Raw genomic sequence first — 14729 nt, forward strand, 5'->3', positions numbered from 1 at the left:
TAACTGGGAGCACTGGGAGGTAACTGGGAGCACTGGGGGATAACTGGGAGCACTGGGAAGGAACTGGGAGCACTGGTGGGGGGTAACTGGGAGCACTGGGGGGGTAACTGGGAGCACTGGGAGGTGACTGGGAGCACTGGGGGGGGAACTGGGAGCACTGGGGAATAACTGGGAGCACTGGGAGGTAACTGGGAGCACTGGAGGGGGAACTGGGAACACTGGGAAGGAACTGGGAGCACTGGTGGGGGGTAACTGGGAGCACTGGGGGGTAACTGGGAGCACTGAGGGGTAACTGGGAGCACTGGGGGGGGGGTAACTGGGTGTCACTGGGAGGTTACTGAGAGCACTGGGGCGGGTGACTGGGAGCACTGGGAGGTAACTGGGAGCACTGGGGGGGTAACTGGGAGCACTGGGAGGTAACTGGGAGCACTGGGGGGGTAACTGGGAGCACTGGGGTGGGGGAACTGGGAGTGCTGGGAGGTGACTGGGACCGCTGGGAGGGTAACTGGAAACACTGGGGGGGTAACTGTGAGCACTGGGGGGGTAACTGGGAGCACTGAGGGGTAACTGGGAGCACTGGGAGGTTACTGGGAGCACTGGGGGAGTAACTGGGAGCACTGGGAGGTAACTGGGAGCACTGGCAGGGGTAACTAGGAGCACTGGGAGGGGTAACTAGGAGCACTGGGAGGTAACTGGGAGCACTGGGGGTTAACTGGCAGCACTGGGAGGGGTAACTGGGAGCACTGGGGGGGAACTGGGAGCACTGGGGGGTAACTGGTCCCGCACTGGTGCCGCAGCCCCACTGCCCCCCCCGCCTCCGCCTGGACGTTTCTGCCTCCCCGGAGTTCCCTCCCTCCCCGGGACCCCGCACGGTGCCGGCGGGGGGGCGACTGTACCTGCAGGTGACCCCCCCCGTGGTGACTCCCCCCAGGCCCCACACTGCCCCCCAGTGCTCCCCAGTCCCTCTCCAGTCCCAGTTACCCTCCGTTGGTAACCCCGGGACCCCCCCCCCCCCCACCCCCCAGGGTGTCTCTCTCCCGGTCCCCCCTCCCGGTAACCTCTCTGCCCCCCGGGACCCTCCTGCCCTTGTGCCCCCCTCGGCGCCCTCCCACTGCCTCTCCCGGCGCCTTCCTCCCCGCATTATCCTCCGGTGTCCCTCAGTGACCCCCCTGGTCCTGCCGCCCCAGGTCTACCCCTCCCGTGAGTCCTCGGTGCCCCCCCGGGACCCCCCTGCCCCCATCAGCTCCTTGCCTTCCCCCCTCATCCTCCGGTGACCCCCCCCCCTGCGTCTCCCGGTGCCCCCCGGTAACGGCGGTGCCCCCCCGCAGGTGTCCCTGTCCCGGGCCCCCCCCGGGCTGGGCTTCACTCTCCGGCGCTGTTTCATCTCCCCCCGCTCCTCCCCTCCCCCCCCCGGGACCCCCGCCCCGGTTCCGCGACCCCTGGTGGTTCTGCGGGGGGGCTGTGGGGGGAGGTCCGCCGGGGGGGCGTCCCCGGGGTCGGGGCTGGGGGGGGTCCCCCGGCGGAGGCTGCTGGAGTCCTTCGTGCTCCCTCCTCGCTTCCCGGAGCCGCTGCAGTTCCTGCACTGCCGCCTGCGCCTCTGCCACCGGGGGGGCAGCGGCAACCGGGACGGACTGCCCCCGGTAACGGCACTGGGGGCACTGGGAATGGGGGGGGACGGGGAATGGGAAACCAGGAACAGGGATCGGGACCGGGACGGGGCACCGGCAACCGGGACGGACTGCCCCTGGTAACGGCACTGGGAGACACTGGGAATGGGGGGGACCGGGAGTCGGGGAGGGACAGCGGGAATAGGAAACCTGGAACCGGGACCGGGACTGGGATCGGGAGGGAGGCATCGGGAATGGGGCACCGGCACTGCGCTGACACCGTTCGTGTCCCCCCCGCCCAGTGCCGGGCGGAGCAGTGTTCCCCCCAAGGGGGCGGGGCCTCGGGGGCCGGCCCCGCCCCAAGACCACGCCCACGGACACACCCCAGTCGCGCCCTGCGCGTCGTGACCCGCCCCATCGTGGTCACCGCCCCCACAGGTCCCAGTAACCCCCAGTGACCCCCCCAGACCTTCCCAGTAACCCCAGTGACCCCCCCAGACCTTCCCAGTAACCGCCAGTGACCCCCAGTGACCCCCTCAGACCTTCCCAGTAACCCCCAGTGACCCCCAGTGATCCCCTCAAACCTTCCCAGTAACCCCAGTCCGTACCAGTGCCCCCCCCAGACCTTCCCAGTAACCCCCAGTCTGTACCAGTAACGACCCCAGACCTTCCCAACAACCCCCGCAGACCTTCCCAGTAACCTCCTTAGTCCTTCCCAGTAATCCCCAGCAACGCCCCAGCCCCTTCCAGCCTCTCCCAGTGCCCCCCACACCCCTCACAGTGACTCCCAGTGCCCCCCAGTGCCCTCCCAGTGACTCCCAGTTCTCCCAACCCTCCCCCCCCAGGTTTGCCTCCCCCACCCCCCAACCACCGCCGCCCCCCCCAGGTGCCCCCCCGGTGCCGTTCCCACCGCCCCCTCTTCTGCGCCTCCCGCCGCCCCCCCCTCCCCGGGACCGACCCCGGCCCCCCCCCGCGGGTGAGTGACGGCGGCTGGGGGCCACTGGGAGGGGACTGGGAAAGGACTGGGGAGCACTGGGGGGGGACTGGGAGTCACTGAGAAGGCACTGGGAGGACATTGGGAGGCACTGGTGGTCACTGGGAGGGGACTGGGGGGCACTGGTGGTCACTGGGAGGGGGAATGAGATTTTTTTCGGGGAGGGGGGGTCGCACTCCAGGCTCCCCCCAGGACAATTGGGGGGGTGGGGAGGGGGAGACCCCGGGACCCCCTCAGGGATGGGGGTGGGGGAGGTGTTTTGGGAGGGGGGTCCCTGACCCTGACCCCCTCCCAGAGCCCCCCGCGGTGCCCCCCGGGGCCGTCGCCGCCGTTGCCTTCGGAGCCTTCGCGATGGGGGTGGCGCTGGCCGCGGGGCTGTGGCTGCTGCACCGCACAGGTGAGGCCGCGAGGGGGCGACAGCAGGAACGCCACAGCCCCCAGGCACCCCCCAGTGAATCCCCCCAGTTACACCTCCAGTGTCCCCCCTCCCAGTCCCAGTATCCCTTCCCAGTACCCGCAGTGTTCCCAGTATCCCTTCCCAGTCCCCCCAGTGCTCCCAGTATCCCTTCCCAGTCCCCCCAGTGCTCCCAGTTCCCCCATTTCTAACCCCCCCCTCCACCCTCAGCTGCTCCCCAGCCCCCTCCAGCCCCTCCCAGTTCCACCACCGCCCCCCAGGTATGAGGGACCCTGGGGGGGGGGCTGGGAGGGCACTGGGAACACTGTGGGGAGGGGGAACTGGGAGCACTGGGGGGGGGTACTGAGAGTACTGGGGGGGAACTGGGAGCACTGGGGGGGGTACTGGGAGTACTGGGGGGGAACTGGGAGCACTGGGAGTGGGTACTGGGAGTACTGGGGGGGAACTGGGAGCACTGGGAGTGGGTACTGGGAGTACGAGGGGGGAAACTGGGAGCACTGGGAGGGGGTACTGGGAGCACTGGGGGGGAAACTGGGAGCACTGGGAGGGGTACTGGGAGCACTGGGAGGGGTACTGGGAGCACTGGGAGGGGGTACTGGCAGCACTGGGAGGGGGTACTGGGAAGGTACTGGGAAGGCACTGGGAGGGGTGCTGGGGGTAACTGGTTTGAACTGGTTTGAACTGGTTTGTAGTGGGAGGGGTCTGTGTCTCCCCCCTCAGCTCAGGATCCCAGCCCCGAAGCCCTCCCCAGCCAGGACCTGCCCAGCAGTGCCCTGAGCCTGGGACCCCCAGACTGAGGGGGGGGGGGGTGGCAAATAAAGCTGCTGCTGAAGCAAATTTTGGGGTGAATTTGAGGGACTTTGTGGTCCTGGGGGGGTTACTCTGGGGCCACGCTCAGGGAGTTTGGGGTCCCTGCTGGTTTTTTTGGGCTGAATTCCAGGGATTTGGGGGACCCAGTGGTGCATTTTGGGGACACCTCCAGGGATGCTGGGGATCTGGGGGATGACTTTGGGGACAGCCTCAAGGGATTTTGGGGTCCCTGCCACTTCTGGGCTGAATTCCACGCATTTGGGGCTCCCAGGGGTCCATTTTGGGGCCAATCTCTGGGATTTTTGGTCCCCAGGAGATAATTTGGGGCAAATTCCAGGGATTTTGGGGTCCCAGCAGAGCTTTGGGGTGGATTTGAGGGATTTGGGGGTCCCAGGGGGTCCCTCTGGCTCCAAGCTCAGGGCTCTGGGGGCTCCCTGCTGCTTTTTAGGCTGAATTCCCAGGATTTAGGCTCCACCAGGTTCTGTATTTCTGTCCAGGGTAGAACCAGCTGGGGGGAGTCGGGGGGGGGAACAGGATCCAGCCCCTCCTGATTGGTCCATTTTGGGGTCCCCCCTCCCCCCTTAAACCATCCAGGATCCAACCAGGGGCTGGGGGGATCCAGCTGCTGTCCAAATCCCACTGGATCCCAGGATCTGGTCATGTCCATGGGGGAGAAGGAGGTCCCCACTTCACCCAGGGGGGAGCACAGGATCCCACTGGATCTAGGAGATCTCCATGTCTGGGATCCAGCCTTGGAGGGGGAAGAGCCTCACTGCATCCTAGGATCTCTCTGTGAGCAGGATCCAGCTGGGTGGGGATCCAGTGGTGCCTGAGATCCCTCTGGGAGCAGGATCTGGACCTCCAGGGATCCCTTGTGAGCAGGACCCAGCTGTTCAGGGATCCTCTTCAAGTAGGATCTGGACCTTCAGGGACCCAGCAGGGCCCAGGATCTCTCTGTAAGCAGGACCTGGCCACTCAGGGATCTTCTGTGATCAGGATCTGGCTGTTCAGGAATCCAGCAGTGCCTCAGGATCCCTCCTTGAGCAGGAACTGGTCCTTCAGGGATCCTCCATGAGCAGGATGCAGCTGTGCAGGGATCCAGTGGTGCCTCAGGATCCAGCAGTGCCAGCAGTGCCTCCAGTGCTGTGGGGCCCATGGGTGCCCTCAAGTGTCCCTTAGTGTCCTCTGGATGTCCCTTGGGTGTCCTCAGTGTCCCTTGGGTGCCACTTGTGGTCCCCTTGGTGTCCCTTAGTGTCCTCTGGATGTCCCCTGGGTGTCCTTAGCGTCCCTTGGGTGCCCCACGGTGCCATGAGGCTGGCAGGTCCCCGGGGGTGTCCCTTGCTGTCCCCAAGGGGCACAGGTCCCGGGGGCTGTCCCCTGGCTCTCGCTGCTGTCCCTCCCCTGCCCCGCCCCCGGCAGGTCCCCGCGGGTCAGGGGGCCGGGGGTGCCCCCTCGGGCTCGCTGTCGCTGCTGTCCCCCATGTCCCCGAGGTCCCTGATGATGTCCCCGTGGCCGAGGCTGAAGGGTGGCAGCTCCTCGTCGGAGGACCCCAAGGAGTCCTCATCCCCGAGGCGAGGCCCCAGCCCCACCCCCCCGAACGCCAGCGGTCCCCGGAGCAGCCGGATCTGAGGGGACAGGGAGGGGACAGGGGAGAGGGACCAGGGGAGAGGGACCAGGGGAGAGGGACCAGGGGAGAGGGACCAGGGGAGAGGATGGGAACAGCGGCGAGGGCATGGGGACAAGGGGACAGGGAACAGGAGGGGGACAGGGAACAGGAGGGGGACAGGGAACAGGAGGGGGACAGGGAACAGGAGGGGGACAGGGAACAGGAGGGGGACAGGGAACAGGAGGGGGACAGGGACAAGGGGATGGGGACAGCAGCAAGGAGATGAGGACGAGGAGACAGGGACATGAGAAGGGGAAAATGGGACGGACAAGGGGACAGGGACAAGGGGATATGGGAGAAGGGTGAAAGAGATGGGGACAAGGGACAGGGCACAGCAGAGAAGGGGACATGGAGAGGAGACAAGGGGAGAGGGACAAGAGGACAGGATGGGAACAGCACCCAGGGGACAGGACAGGGACACATGGAAAGGGGACAAGGAACAGGGACAAAGAGACAAAGGGGCAAGGGGACAAAGGGACAATAGGGGGGGCAGGGGGGGACAAAGGCACAAGGAGAGGGGACAAAGGGACAGGGAAAGGAGATAAGAGGACAAAGGGACAAGGGAAAAAGAGACAGGGGGAGGGGACAGGAGTGGACAAGGGAGAGCAGAGAAGGGGGGGGGAGGCCATTGTCAGCAGCTGTCCCCAGCCATGGGGCCCCGTGGGGACATCACCGGTGGTGGCACCCAGGGGACGTCACCATGGTGCCAGCTCCTGGCTCAGCCCTGCTTGGGGACTGTCCCTAAGGTGTCTGGGACCCTGGGGACATTGGGGCTGAGGTTCCTCAGCACCCTTGGATGAAGGTTGAGTCTTGTGGCACCCAGGGGTGAAAGGTTGAGGTCCCTCAGCACCATGGGTGCAGGCTGGGATCCCTCAGCACCATGGGTGCAGGCTGGGGGGTCCCTCAGAACCAAGGGTGCAGGCTGGGGGGTCCCTCAGAACCAAGGGTGCAGGCTGGGGTCCCTCAGCACCATGGGTGCAGGCTGGGGGTCCCTCAACACCATGGGTGCAGGCTGGGGGTCTCTCAGCACCATGGGTGCAGGGTGGGGTCCCTCAGCACCGTGGGTGCAGGCTGGTGGCCCCTCAGCACCGTGGGTGCAGGATGGGTGCTGCAGCCCCCAGGCTCACCTCAGCCTTCAGCTCCTCGATGTGGTCCTTCAGCTCTCTGATGTACTGAGCGGCGTCCGAGTGGTTCAGCTGCCCTTGGATCCTGCCCTCCTCCCTCTGCGCGGGCACGGGGTGGGGGTGGGGTGGGGGTGAGGCTCTGGGGGCTGTGCCCTCTGTGCCCTCCCCCCGGGGTGTCCCTAGGCTCACCTGGATCTCCAGCTCTGCCACTCGCTGCCGCATCTCTGCCAGGGCTGCCATGCTGTCCGCCTCCCGCAGCCGCACTGCCATCACCTCCTCCTTGCTCTGCCACCAGGGGGCACAGCTGGCACCTTCGGGGCACAGCAGCACCCCCGGGACACCCACACCCCCCGGGACACCCATAATCCCCTGTGCCACCCACCCCACCCTGTGCCACCCACACCTCCCCGGGACACCCACACCCTCCTGTGCCACCCACCCCACCCTGTGTCACCCACACCCCACGGTGCCACCCACCCATTCCCCATGCCACCCCCACTCTGTGCCACCCTCCCTATGTCACCTACCCCACCCTGTGTCCCTAAGGATGTGGGACACTGGCAGGGGGCATGAGGACACTGAGCAAGGGGCACATGGGACACTGGGACCGCACAGGAGGGGACATGGGGACCTCATGGGAGGTGCCAGAGGACATTCTGGCAGGGGACATGGGGACACTGTTGGGGAGGACACAGGAACACCATGGGATGTCACCACCATGGGTGACAGAGTGTCCCCAAGCTCCATAGGGAGATGACAGGGATGTCCCCAACTCCATGGGGAGGTGACAGAGGTGTCCCCAAGCTCCATAAGGAGGTGACAAAGGTGTCCCCAAGCTCCATAGGGAGGTGACAAAGGTGTCCCCAAGCTCCATAAGGAGGTGACAGAGGTGTCCCCAAGCTCCATGGGGAGGTGACAAGGATGTCCCCAACTCCATGGGGAGGTGACAAGGATGTCCCCAAGCTCCATGGGGAGGTGACAAGGATGTCCCCAAGCTCCATAAGGAGGTGACAGAGGTGTCCCCAAGCTCCATGGGGAGGTGACAGCGATGTCCCCACGCTCCCTGTGCCACCCCATCAAGGTACCACGCAGCAGCCAGGGCTGCCCTAACGGGAGGTGGCCCGGGAAGGTCGCAGCCAGCCCTGGTGCTGTGCCCTGGTGCTGTGCCCACCTTGCACTGAGCCTCTGCATGCTTGCGGTGGCTCTCGCTGAGCTGTGCCTGCAGCCCCTGGCTCTGCGCCGCCGCTGCCCGCAGCTGCTCCCGCAGCCCAGCGCAGGTCCTCTCCGCCCTGCCCAGCACCGTGCGCTGGATCTGGCCCTGCGGGGGTGGCACTGCCACTGGCACCTCCCTGGCACCTCCCCCTGCCGCCCCCAGCGCCCCACTGCTCCGGTGCTGGCAGCCCTCGGCGCCCGCAGGCTCACCCTGCTCAGCTCAGCGCTGGATGTGGCCCTGCAGGGGACACACTGGGGGCTGTCACTTCCCTGTGCCCCAGTTCAGCCCCTAGCATCCCAGTAGCTCCCAGTTGGGACCCTCAGCTCCCAGTCAGGCTGCAGCTGGGCTCTGAGCTCCCTCCCCAGCTGCAGCAGCTCCACTGCAGCTCTCCAGCCTCCAGCCCTGACCCCAGCAGCTCCCAGTACCTCCCAGTCTGTCCTAGTTTGCCTCAGTCTGCCCCAGCAGCTCCAACTCTGCCCCAACAGCTCCCAGTCTGCCCCAGCAGCTCCCACTCTGGCCCAGCAGCTCCCAGTTCACCCCAGTCTGGCCCTGACCTGTGTCTCCAGCTGCAGCACTCTCTGGCGCAGTGCTCGCAGCTCGGCCTGGGCCTGAGCCTCCCTCAGCCTGGCTCCCACCACTGCCTCCTGCAGGGCGTTGATGTTACTGCGCCGAGGGGAATCCTTCCAGCGGCCACCGGCACGTCCTGCCTGGGGAGGGGACACCAGAGAGGGGACAAGGGCCATGGGTGGCCAGGAGGGGACCCAAGAGAGGGGACAGGGGACACAGATGGCCAGGAGGGGACCAAAGTCTGGTGACAAGGTACACAGATGGTCAGGAGGGGACACCAGAGAGGGGACAAGGGGCATGGGTGGCCAGGAGGGGACCAAGGTGGCCAGGAGGGATCCAGATGCTGGGACAAGGGACGCAGGTGGCCAGGAGGGGATCCAGGTGGCCAGGAGGGGATCCAGGTGCTGAGACAAGGGACATGGGTGGCAGGGTGAAGGACTCAGGTGGTCAGGAGGGAACCCAGATGGCCAGGAGGGGACAAAGGTGGCTGGGAGGGGACACAGATGTTGGGACAAGGGACCCAGGTGGCCAGGAGGGGATCCAGATGCTGGGACAAGGGACATGGGTGGCAGGGTGAAGGTCTCAGGTGGCCAGGAGGGGACCCAGATGGCCAGGAGGAGACAAAGGGATCAGGACAAGGGACCTGGACAGCCAGGAGAGGACTCAGGTGGCCAGGAGGTGACCCAGATGTTGGGACAAGAGATCTGAGTGGCCAGGAGGGGGCCCAAGAGTGGGGACAAGGGACATGGGTGGCAGGGTGAAGGTCTCAGGTAGCCAGCAGAGGACAGAGGATGGGGAGGGGGGCACTGGGTCCCCAAGAGACCAATCTGGGCCTCAGGTGGCCATGAGGTGGCCATGGGGACCTCCAGGGGTTGTCACCTCACCTGCCAGCTGTCACTGAGGTCCTTCACCTGCTGCTGGAGCTCCGTAAGGGACTTGACAGCCTCAGCCTCGCGCAGGGCCAGGGCCTGCAGCTCCTCCTGCAGCCTCACCACATTGTCCTCATCTGGCAGCAGGCTGCTCCTCTGCAGGCACCAAGGGACAGCCTTGGGGACAGCCCAGGGACAGCCCCCAGGGGGCATCAAGGAGATGTTGGGGTGGTGGAGCTGGGGGGCATCAGGAAGGTCCTGAGATGGGGGCACCAGGTGGGCAGCAAGGACACCCTAGGGCTGCCATTAAGAAACCTTGGGGTGGGGGCATCAAGGACACCTTGGGGTGGTGGCAGTGGTCATTGAGGATGCCTTGAGGTGGTGGCTTTGGGGGTCACCAAGGACCATCTCCAGGGCCACCAGCATGCCCATCCTTGTCCCTAAAGCCACTCCTGTGACCATCCCCAGGGCCACCACTGGGATGGTCTCCATCTCCAGAGTCACCACCAGGATCATCTCCACCCTGAGGTCCACTTCTTTGACCATCCCTGTCCCCAAAGTCACTCCTGTGACCATCCCCATCCCCAGGACCACTCATGGAACCCTCTCCAGCTCCACCACCACGATGTTCTCCACCTCCAGGGCCACCACCATGCCCATCCCTATCCCCAGGGCCACTTTGTGTGACCACCCCCACCCAGAGAACCACTCCTGGAGCCACCTCCAGGTCCCTCCTTGTCCCCAAGGCCACCCAGGAGCCACCTCTGTCACCTTCTCCATGTCGAGGACCTTGTCCTGCATCTCCTTGAGGGCTCCCAGGGTCTCAGTCTCCCTCAGCCTCGACTGCTCCAGCTCAGTCTCCAGGTGGGTCACAAACTCCTCGCTGAACCGTGGGTTCCCCTGCCACCAGTGTCCCCAGGGGGTCACCCATGGAGGTGCCACCACCTCTGTTGTCCCCTCCCCTCCCAAGCTTCCTGGGCATGTGGTGGTGGCACCCAACCCACCCCAGCCAAGCTTGGGCTAGGAGCAGGCAGTGGGGTGGAAAAGAGGGGGGCTGGGGGTGGGATGGGGACAGCTGAGGATACCTGAAGGACATCTGGGGACACTTGGGGACCCCACCCTGCTGGCCTGCAGCTGGTGGATGAAGGTTTGGGAGTGGTAAAGCTTCTCGGTGCAGGTCACGAGTGGGCTGCATGGCGGCGTTGGGGGCATTTGGTGGCACCTGGGGACATCTGGAGACACCTGGGGACATCTGGGGACACCTGAAGGACACTTGGGGACACCTGGAGGACACTTGGGGACACCACCCTGCTCCCACAGCTGGTGGCTGAAGGCCTGGGGGCGCCGAAGCTCCTCAGCGCAGGTCACGAGTGGGCCGCGTGGGGGCGCTGGGGGCACTTGGTGGCACCTGGGGGCAGCTGGGGTCACCAACCTGCTGGTCCTGCAGCTGGCGGATGGTGCTCTGTGCCCTCTGCAGGCTCTCGGTGGCGGAGCTGCAGCGCTGCCTGACCACCGCCAGCTCCCTCTTGATGATGTAGTTCTCCTCCGCCTCCTGTGCCCGAGTCACCTGGCCCTGGGGACAGGGGCAGACGGCTGGCACCTGGGCAGGGGGCACCCGGGCAGAGGGCAGCTGCCAGGGGCACTGGGAAGGGCTGGGGAGTGGTGGGTGGGGAGGGGGAAGCAAGGGTGAGGAGACGAGGTGGTGGCAGGGAGGAGTGGAGACAGCCAGAGGTGACAGCAGGGACAGGGAGGTGACAGCAGGGACAGGGAGGTGACAGCAGGGACAGGGAGGTGACAGCAGGGACAGGGAGGTGACAGCAGGGACAGGGAGGTGACAGCAGGGACAGGGAGGTGACAACCAGCCCTGGGAAGTGCCCCTGAGGACAATCAAGATGACAGCAGCCATGAAGCTGCAACACCAACCCCATGGGAGGTGACACCAAAGCCAAGGAGGTGCCACCAGCCCAGAGTGGTGACATCAAGCCCATGGGAGGTGACACTGAGGACAACCAAGGTGACAGCAGCCCGTGGGGATGACAGCATCCCCAGTCCAGGTGACACGAAGGCTGTGGAGATGCCACCAGCCCCAGGGGACTTTTCCTGTCCCCCTCCTGACTCCAGCACTTTGGGACAAAGTCCTCAAACCTTCAACTTTGTCCCCATTTTGTCACCAATCCCTGGCCAAGTGCCGCTCTGTCACCTCCCCCTGAATCTCAGGATGGGGTCAAGTCCCTCCTTTCCCATCCCCAAATCCCAAAGCCTTCCTTCTCCCAGCCTCTGGAATTGGGGAAGCCTCTGGAAGAGGAGAGAAAAGGAGGAACTGGCCCCAAAATGAAGCAGGAAAAGGATTTTGCCTTCCCTAAGGGAACCAAAATGAGCTCAAACTCTTCATTTTCCATCCAGACCCCAAATTTTATTTCCCAAATTTTCCTCTCCAAATCCCCAAACCTTCCCTTTTCCCACCCTTTGGAATTGGAAGAGGAGGACAGAAGGGGAAATTTGCCCCAAAACAGAGCAGGAGAAGGGAAGGAAGCTCCCCCTCGCCCCCACAATGAGCTCAAATCCCAACTTTTATTCCCCAAATCCCAAATCTTCCTCCCCAAATCCCAAATTTTCCTCCCTAAATCTAAAATTCATCCCTTTCCCACCCTTTGGAATGGTGGCACCATCTGGAAAAGGAGAAAAAAGGGAAGAATTGGCCTCAAAATGAAGCAGGAAAGGGATTTTCTCTCCCCTAGGAAACCCCAAATGGGCTCCAATCCTTCATTTTTCACCCAAATCCCAAATTTCATTCCCCAAATCCCAAATTTTCCTCTCCAAGTCCCCGAATCCTCCTTTTCCCCACCCTTTGGAATGGTGGAAGCCTCTGGAAAAGGAGGAAAAAAGAGGAAACTGCCCCAAAATGAAGCAGGATATTGGGAGGGGAGGGAAAGGAAGTGGGAAAAGGAGTTGGAAATGGAGGAATTGGGAATTGCTGGAAGGGAAAATGTGGGAATTCTGGGAGAGTACCTGGATGAGCCTGTCAGCCAGAGCAGCACTCTCCTGCAGCCAGGAAGGGAAAGAAGAGAAAATTCGGAAGAAAAGGAAGGAAATAAGGAAAAAAGAGCAGGAAAAGGAAGAGGAAGAACCAAGGGAAGCTCCCAGGGACCTCCTGGGACCAAGGGGAGCTGGGGAGGGGAATTCCTGGGATTCTGGAGCCTTTCCAAGGATCTTTGTGAGGATTCCCAGGATTCTGGGGGGGAAGGGGTTGGGTTCCCAGGATTTTTTGAGTCTTTTCCAGATTTTCAGGGCTTTCCCCAAGGATCTGTTTGGGTTTCCCAGCATCCCAGCATTTGGGGAGGGATTCCTGGGATTTGATTTTTTTTTTGGCTTTTCCCAGGATTTTGAGACTTTTCCAGGGATTTTTTTGGGTGGGTTCCAGGATTTTTGGGGGGGTTTCCCAAGATTTTTGGTGGATTTCCCAAATATTTTGCAGCTTTCCAAGGATTTTTTTTTCTTTCCCCAAGATTTTTGGAGGATTCCCAGGATTTTGGGGGTTTTCCCAAGATTTTGGAGGGGAAATTCTCAGGGTTGGGTTGGGGGGGCTTTTTCCAGGAATTTTTTTGAGATTTCCAAGGATTTGGGTTTTGTTCCCACTATTTTGGGGCTTTTCCAAGGATGTTTTCCATGATTTTTGGAGCTTTCCAAGGATTTTGGGGCATTCTCCCAAGGGAGTTTGGGGTCCCCCAGGAGGTGTTTTGGGCTCTCCAGGGGGGTTTGGGGCTCTCCAGGAGGTGTTTTGGGGTCTGCAGGGGGTTTGGGGCTCTCCAGGAGGTGGTTTGGGGTCCTCTAGGAGGTGGTTTGGGTTCTCCAGGGGGGTTTGGGGCTCTCCAGGAGGTGTTTTGGGGTCTGCAGGGGGTTTGGGGCTCTCCAGGAGGTGTTTTGGGGTCCCCCAGGAGGTGTTTTTGGGTCTGCAGGGAGTTTGGGGCTCTCCAGGAGGTGTTTTGGATTCTGCAGGGGGGTTTGGGGCTCTCCAGGTTGTTTGGGGTCCCCCAGGAGGTGTTTTGGGGTCTGCAGGGAGTTTGGGGCTCTCCAGGAGGTGTTTTGGGGTCCCCCAGGAGGTGTCTGGGGTCCCCCCTGGCCCTCACCTTCTCGAGGGTCTCGATGCGCTGCTTCAGGAGCCGATTCTCGGTGCGGAGTCGCTTGGGGAGGGGACACAAAATGAGCACAGAGTCAGCCCAGGGCCAGCCTCTGATGTGCCCAAGGGGGTCATCAAGCTTGGGGACATCCCAGCAGGGTGAAGTGGCCCTGGGGAGGGGAGAAGATGGCCCCAAGTGGCTTCAGTGGATCTCAGATGGATCCACCGGTACTGTGGATGGGACAAGGTGGACCTGGGATGGCTCAGCTGGCCCTTGGGGCCAGGCTAAGTGGCCTTGGGGACAGCTGGTGGCACCAGGATGGGTTGTGGTGGCACCAGGATGGGGGTGTGGTGGCACCAGGATGGGGGTGTGGTGGCACCAGGATGGGGGTGTGGTGGCACCAGGATGGGGGTGTGGTGGCACCAGGATGGATTAGAAGGTCCCAGGGATGGGTGAAATGTCCCCAGGGATAGGTGACAGTAGCCCTGAGGTGGCTCAAGTAGCCCTGAGGTGGCTCAAGTAGCCCTGAGGTGGCTCAAGTGGCCCTTGGAGACACCTCCAGTGGTCTTGGAATGGGTGGTGGTGGCCCTAGGATGGGTCGTGGTGGCACCAGGATGGCTTAGATGGTCCAAATGGTCCCAGGGATGGCTTCAGTGACCCTAAGGACAGGTGAAAGTGGCCCTGAAGTGGCTTAAGTGACCCTGAGACAGGTCAAGTGGCCCTTGGGGACAGCTGAAATGGTGGCACCAAGGAGGGGTCATGGTGGCACCAGGAGGGGTGAGATGGTCCCAGTCGTTCCAGGGCTGGGCCAAACGTCCCCAGGCATGGGTGAAAAGTGGCCCTGGGGTGGCTTGGGTGGCCTTGGCGAGGATGCAGATGAGCCTGGGATGGTCCAAGGTGGCTCCAGGATGGCTTAGGTGGCCCCCAAGGATGAGCTACACCATGCCAGGAGTTCAGCTAGCTCCAGGGATGACCCAAGAGGCCTTGAGGACATCTCAAGCAGCCTCAGGAGGCCACCACTTGGCCTGGCTCACCTTGATCTCGATCTGCTCCTCCATCTCTTTGTTCTTGATGGCTGCATACTCCTTCTCCAACCTGCTCAAGGACATGGGGACAAGCTGAGGATGGGGACCAGAAGACCTCCTTGGTCAAGCACCCACAGGCAGGAAACCATCTCCTGGTCTCACCTCTTCATCTTCTTGGGGTTGTACTTGACCTGGAAGGCTCTCAGGATGAGCTTGTCCGGGCAGCTGTCGAACTGGTGAGGAATCACCTTCTGGAAGTACTGGGAGGGAAAGCAACCATCAAAGGTGACTTCAGACCAAAGGTCCTGGCCAAAGCCAACC

The 14729-nt window shown here is 63.2% G+C and overlaps 1 protein-coding gene across 1 annotated transcript; it reads right to left on the minus strand.

The window, feature by feature from the left end:
- Positions 1-5256: 5256 nt before the first annotated feature.
- LOC128980565 (EVI5-like protein) lies at positions 5257-14668 on the minus strand (the record flags this gene model as incomplete). The annotated part of the gene is made up of 12 exons (XM_054399029.1): positions 5257-5451; positions 6620-6715; positions 6806-6901; positions 7788-7934; positions 8384-8536; positions 9281-9421; positions 10037-10165; positions 10698-10838; positions 12275-12307; positions 13393-13446; positions 14418-14478; positions 14571-14668. Coding segments are annotated over 12 exons (1344 nt in total), but the record flags the coding sequence as incomplete, so codon positions are not given.
- Positions 14669-14729: the final 61 nt, after the last annotated feature.

The sequence above is a fragment of the Indicator indicator genome, unplaced genomic scaffold, assembly GCF_027791375.1.
Source record: "Indicator indicator isolate 239-I01 unplaced genomic scaffold, UM_Iind_1.1 iindUn_scaffold_289, whole genome shotgun sequence".
NCBI lineage: Eukaryota > Metazoa > Chordata > Aves > Piciformes > Indicatoridae > Indicator > Indicator indicator.